Below are 5,819 nucleotides of genomic sequence, written 5' to 3' on the forward strand. Positions count from 1 at the left end.
ACAACAACAAAAACAGAAATCAAGTAAGCATTTTTAACCTGAAGTTCAAACTAAACTCCCTCAGTAGGGCACGCAACGGGCAAAGGTCTGGTTGGAAAAACTTTTCTCACATCCCTTTTCTGAAGGACTTAAGTTTTCCTAATCTTCTCTCTTCTCCAATCATCATCCCTCTTTAAAATGCCTCAGAATCTATCAGTCTGGCCCCTTTTGTGGGTGGGGACCCTGAGTTTCTCAAGCTAGGTGGAGGAGGACCACACTCAAATTATTGAGATACATTTGTAAAGATCCACTTCAATTTTGCAAGACGACTACTCTGAGGGCATATTGATAAATCTTTATTGACAAAATATTGACATTGACATACTTCTTGGAAGTATATAGTGTGTTAGAATTCTAACAAATTAACACAAAACACAAAAATATTTACATTCTGGTATAGAAGACATGAAGGAAGCATTTGTCACTCTCTTTAGTAAGTCTATGATCTTGGAATAGAAACTCAGTGCTTCAAAACTTGCTGCCGTGTGCTTGGCCACACTTAACATCATCCCCGATAACTACAATCCTTCAGTTTTTGCAACAGCTAGATTTAAAGTTTGGAATGTCCATTACTGTGAATGGTTGAACTCAGCCAATTCTCCAACCGCTAAAATGAGAAGTTTACTTCATGGTTTAAAGCCTCAGGATGTTAGGAAAGGGAATGTCCAAGAAATTTAATTAATTTAGCAATTTTTTTCGGTGTAAGTCCTGTCTCTTCTTGTGGGCACCCTCCCCCACCACCCCCAGCCCCCCGTCCTGCTCCCCGTTTCTCTGTAAGAGGACCACTATCCTTGAGCCTACTTCAGTTAGCTCTCACAATCACTTTGACATCAGAAGGTATCAAAAAGTGTTTACAGACTGCACATTTCTCAGAAAATAAATCAAAATGAAAAGCACACAGAACCTGTCTTTAAAAGGAAAAGAAAATTACAATTCATTTTTGGTCTTTAGACACCATTTGCCCAAAAACTGCTACATGCAATTCAAGATTTCGAAACAGGTGTGGGATGGGGCTAGATATGGAATTTTCATTTGTTATTACTCATTATTTTTAAAGATTGGGGGAAAAACACTGTGAAGTGCAAAATAAATAGTACTGTGCCTGGTTGGGTGGTTTGCTTTTTTATCATTATTACTATCATTTTTTAAGTGGACTGTGATAAACGAAATACCTGCCAATCATCTTGTCTGGCTGGTTCAGTATTTGACTGACAGCTCCGCTTGTCAGAGCGCACTTTCAGCTTTGCCACATTCGGATGTTCTGTCTCTCTCTCCCTCCCTCCCCCCGTTGCCTCCCTCTCTCCTTCTCTCTGTCTCTCTCACTCACTCACTCAGCTGCCTCTTTAGATGAGGGTTGCATGTTGATGAAGGAGCCTCGGTTTTCTGCCACCTCCGTGCTGCCTCAGATCGGGACCCTGTGCCCAAAAGTCTTCGCTCTGCAATGCCGCTCCCTCGATTCCCTCTCCCTTTCTCGGTGAATGTGTGTGTGGTTTGTTTTTGTTTTGTAGGTTTCTTCTCCTCCTCCTCCTCCTCTCCCCGTCTCTGTTTTGCTTCGTGTTGTCCGTGTCTGTGGGGTTAGGTTTGTGTTTTTAATCATCTGAGGTCACGTCTATTTCCTCCGGACTCGCCTGCTTGGTGGCGATTCTCCACCGGTTAATATGGTGCGTCCCTTTTTTCTTTTGTTGCGAATCTGAGCCTTCTTCCTCCAACTTCTGCCTTTTGAACTTCGTTCTCCGATTCTGAAACCATACTTTTACCTGTGGATGAGAGGCCAGTGGTGCACATTAGCTCTTTCACTAAGCCCTCCTCCCAAGTGCTCAATCTCTTCGCCTAATCCAGACACCCATCCCAGACACAGCAAAGGCCCAGCCCCCAGATGCATATCCTAAGGTCTGGCCTCCGCTTGGCCGCTCCTCAGGGAATAGGGCCTTAGTGCATGGCAGGCAGCTTTGAGCACATTCGGATGTTCCCTGCCCTTTTGCGCCCTCCTGGGAACCTTTCCCAAAGCCCCATGGCCCAGAGTGCCCTGAGCCCCTTCTCACTCAGCCCACCCATACCCTATGGAAAGCCAAGTCTTGCAAAACATGGGAAATCTGTATAAAATAATAAGTAATGAAAAGTAAAGGGAGACATGGCCCTAATTCCTCCCAGCAATAGCGGTCTCCAGAAAGACCCAGTCCCAGGCTACTGTAAGCTTCCCTGGAGGTCCAATGTGCTTTCTATTTTCTGCTGGTCTGGGCGGTGGTTCCTAAATATAGCGCCTCCTATGCACAGGGCTGGGGCCCTGGGTAGAAGATCAGGGTTTGTCTGAGCTTCCTCCTCCTTAGTGGAGACTCTCTCTCTCCTAGGTGGGCAGGAGCGAGATGGGGCTAGAGGAAGCCTGGAGAACGGTGGAGTGTACAAGCCTCAGGACCAACCCAGCTGTACCTTTCTAGCTAGGAAAAGGGGCTCAAAAGTGAAAGCTTCTGAAAGATAGCAGGGTAGACAGGAAGTAACAGAGAAACTGAATATGTGATGAGGGAGACCAGAGTGAGTCCTCTCTTCTTTCCTCCTAAACAGCCCTAGAACCGGCCAGGGTCAACATTAGAACCAGTCACATCACTTCCCACTAGGGTGGGGCTGGTGGCTTGGTCTCACCAGAGCCTTGCTAGAGGTCTGCACCAAATGAGGTGGGAGTCGGCTGCCATCCCATGGCCCCTTGGAAAGCTGAGTAATGAGTCCCCATTTTGTGACCAGACAGTAACACTGTCTAAGCTTCTCAACAGTGAGGTATGGGTGAGGGAGATGGTGGTGACTACACCTCCCAAACACATAGCCAGTCCTGTGTAGACAGCAGTACCCCGGGCCCAGTCCCAATCTCTGAACCCCTGAGGTCCGCTCCACTACCTCCTTTGAGAATGCCGGGCAGTCCCAACTTGCTCTCCCCGAATGCCCCAGTCCCCCAAAGTGCCCAGTGAAAAAGCCGAGCGGGAAAGGCTGAATTTAATTTGCTTTGAGTTTGCTAATTGAGGGGGAGGATGGTTCATTTCTCCCCGGCGCTCGCCCAAGGCGCGCGTCAGTGCGCTCCGGGCTTGACACGCACACAAAGACTCCAGGCAGCGTGGGCAGCGAGGCGGACAAAGACCACCGCCGCCTTGGCTGTCCGGGAGAAATCAGCCCCGCGCTCCTTGTGCCGCCCGGCACAATCCCGCGAGGCCCTCCTCAGTTTGGGGGTAGGGGAGGACATTTTAAAACAAAAGGCTCGACCTTCGTGCAGTGCGCAGAAAAAGTGTTACAACTTAATCTGCCCCCAAAACGGTACTGTTTACTAGGAACTTTGACCCTGTCCTGCGGATCCACCTACTGTAGCGCCTACTGTAGCCCTGAGCCTCCTCCCAGCTCTAGGACAAGCCCGAGTCAGGCCTGCCTTAGGACCCTGCCACGCAGAGGGCTTATCCCCCGAGGCAGACCCTCTCTGCAGCCTTCCAGTTTTATTTCTCCATTTTAGGGTGTACCCATATGCCTGGCCTCCACCTTCGGACTCTCCCATTCCCTTAAGGGAAGTAAGTGGGGCCCACCGCGTGAGCCATGGATGGCAGTGACGCAGAACTCTTCTCTGAACGCACATTCTGCCCTCTCCAGCCTGGAGCCCAAACACCTGGACACTCCACTGTTACATCCCTCTTCTTTGACTCCAACTAGGTACCCGCAGTCTCACCAAAAGTCTCAATAAAAGTGCAGAGCTGTCTTAGCCAGGAGCCACAAAGCATGTCCAGCTGGACAGAAAGAAAAACTCAGCACATCACCCCAGAACTTGAAGTGGGTCGGCTCTTCCAGCCCCTTGCTGGAGCCCTACAAAGCCAGGAACCTTCAAACATAAATCCCGAAGCGTGGAACCAGCCACCAGGACCTTCACCAAAGGAATGCTCGGGGCTCTACACTTACCGCTTGCTGGGTACCAGATTGGGAGTGGAGGCCCACGATAGGGCTCTTGTGCCTGGGCCACGCTCACCTGAGTTTCCGTGAGGCTGAGGCTGTGTGCCAGCTGCTTCCTTTCCGCGCCCACCACGTAGTGATTCTTCTCGAAGGCGTGTTCCAGCCTTAGAAGCTGGGACGGGGAGAAGGCGGTTCGGATCCGCTTCGGCTTTCTGGCCAGCGCATTGTGCAAAAGAAAACTCTCAGGGCTTGTGTCGTTTCCTGCAGGGGACACAGCAGAAGTCTCATTAGGGAGGCCGATCTAGCCGGAGGCGCAGGCTTCTCCCGAGCCGGGCTGGCCTGGCACTGCGCTCCGAGACTCCAAGTAGCCCGGGCTGCTCCGCCTGCGGGTGCTGGTGGTTCTCCCGCAGCACACGAAAGGGACGCTGGCCCAGCTACCAGGCCTGGACCTCTAGGGCTCCACCTGTGCGGCACCCAGCCAGCAGTTCCCCGGGTGGGACGGGTCCTCAGGCGCCTGACCTCCCGGAGCTCCGCAGCCATAGATCTCGCCACCTCCGCACCCAGCCCCGGGGTACGGGAGGGAGACGCCAAAGAGCCTGATCCTGGGATTGGCGCCCACGAACCCAAAGAAATAGCTCTCTCCTCTTCCTAACCTCTAGGGGAACTTTGACCCAAAGTAGAAAGGCGGTGGCCTGCTATCCAGAGATTTGTTTAAAAATTGTCTTCCCCTCTGGGGAAGTACAGAGACCGAGCGAGTCGTTGCAGCCGGACCTGAATAGAAATCTCGCCGGCGCGCGTGCCCGGCTTCTCTCGCGGCCGCCTCTCGAGGACCCGGCTCCGGAGAACTATAAGAGAGAGACCCGAACGAAGGGATCGAAACCCAAGGGCTGCCGAGTGGCAGGCACCGCTGGGACTGTCTGCGGCCCGCACAATCACGGGTGCTCCGGATCTGATAGTGGGACCAAGATCGTGACTGGCAGAGAATGAGAAAGGGGAGCCCTAAACTTTTCGAGCAAACCAGGAGAGTTTCAGATACACGCGTTAGAGTAGGAAATCGGTTCACCGAAAACCCAAACAAAGAAAAACAAACTGACAGTGCAGGGAGAAATGGAGGCAAATCCAGTCCAAGAGCAAGGGGGAAAGGTTCTGGTTTGGCTGTGGGTTCTTTTTTTTTTTTTTTTTTAATTGTGGGAAGGAGGGGTGACATCTACTCGACTCTATGCTCTGGCAAGAACGCAAAGGGTTAAGGAATGGACAAGCCGCCGGGTATTGATCTGCTGCCGCCAGAGGTAGATCTTTTACCGACTCAGATCTGTAAACTATCCCTTTTTTCTAAAGTTTTGACTTCCCTCCTACTCCCCACCCAGAGAAAAACAAACAAATCAAAAATATCGCAAGAAATGAAAACACCCAAACATCTTCTCCCCCAGCAGTCTCCTGACCCAGTTCGTTTCTTTTAAAAGAAAGAAAAACAAAACCCAGACCGAACCTGCCTTCCCATCGCGGCCGCTCCGGGCCCAGTTAAGCAGTTCTCCGCCAGAGTGAGGAGCACCGGAGCTTTCCACCCGCGCGGGTTCCCACGCCTCCCCGGGCCTCAGAAAAGCAGGGGGAAAAATAGACTCCCATTCTTTGGTCAGGAGACACGAGGGTCTCCTCGTTTCCGGAAGAGGGTCGAAGACCAATAAGTCGTGAAGTGCGTGGCGAACAGGGTCGAAAGCAGTCGAAGGCAAACCTGGTGGCCTGGCCGAGTCCGTGCCCCTCGGAACCAGAACGGCCGCGGGCATCACCCGGGGGACCTGGAGCCTGAGGATTCTGTGTGCTCGGGGGGGGGGGTATAGCTGACTAGAACCAAGTGGTTCAAGCAC

The 5,819-nt window shown here is 51.7% G+C and overlaps 1 protein-coding gene across 2 annotated transcripts in view; it reads right to left on the bottom strand.

Moving 5' to 3' along the window:
* Window positions 1–309: 309 nt before the first annotated feature.
* Window positions 310–5,819, bottom strand: part of EMX2 (empty spiracles homeobox 2) — a 6,547-nt gene continuing 1,037 nt past the window's right edge. The window contains exons 2-3 of one of the 2 annotated variants that reach the window (XM_003787126.2): window positions 4,031–4,215; window positions 310–1,796 (exon numbers count right to left, since the gene is read on the bottom strand). In XM_003787126.2, coding sequence (XP_003787174.1) covers window positions 1,629–1,796; window positions 4,031–4,215 — 353 coding nt within the window. In that variant the 3' untranslated portion in view covers window positions 310–1,628. The remainder of the gene's footprint in view (window positions 1,797–4,030; window positions 4,216–5,819) is intronic. The other variant, XM_012803576.1, reaches the window with a different exon arrangement.

This window comes from Otolemur garnettii, unplaced genomic scaffold, assembly GCF_000181295.1.
Source record: "Otolemur garnettii isolate 467f Iridium unplaced genomic scaffold, OtoGar3 scaffold00021, whole genome shotgun sequence".
In the NCBI taxonomy this organism is placed as follows: domain Eukaryota; kingdom Metazoa; phylum Chordata; class Mammalia; order Primates; family Galagidae; genus Otolemur; species Otolemur garnettii.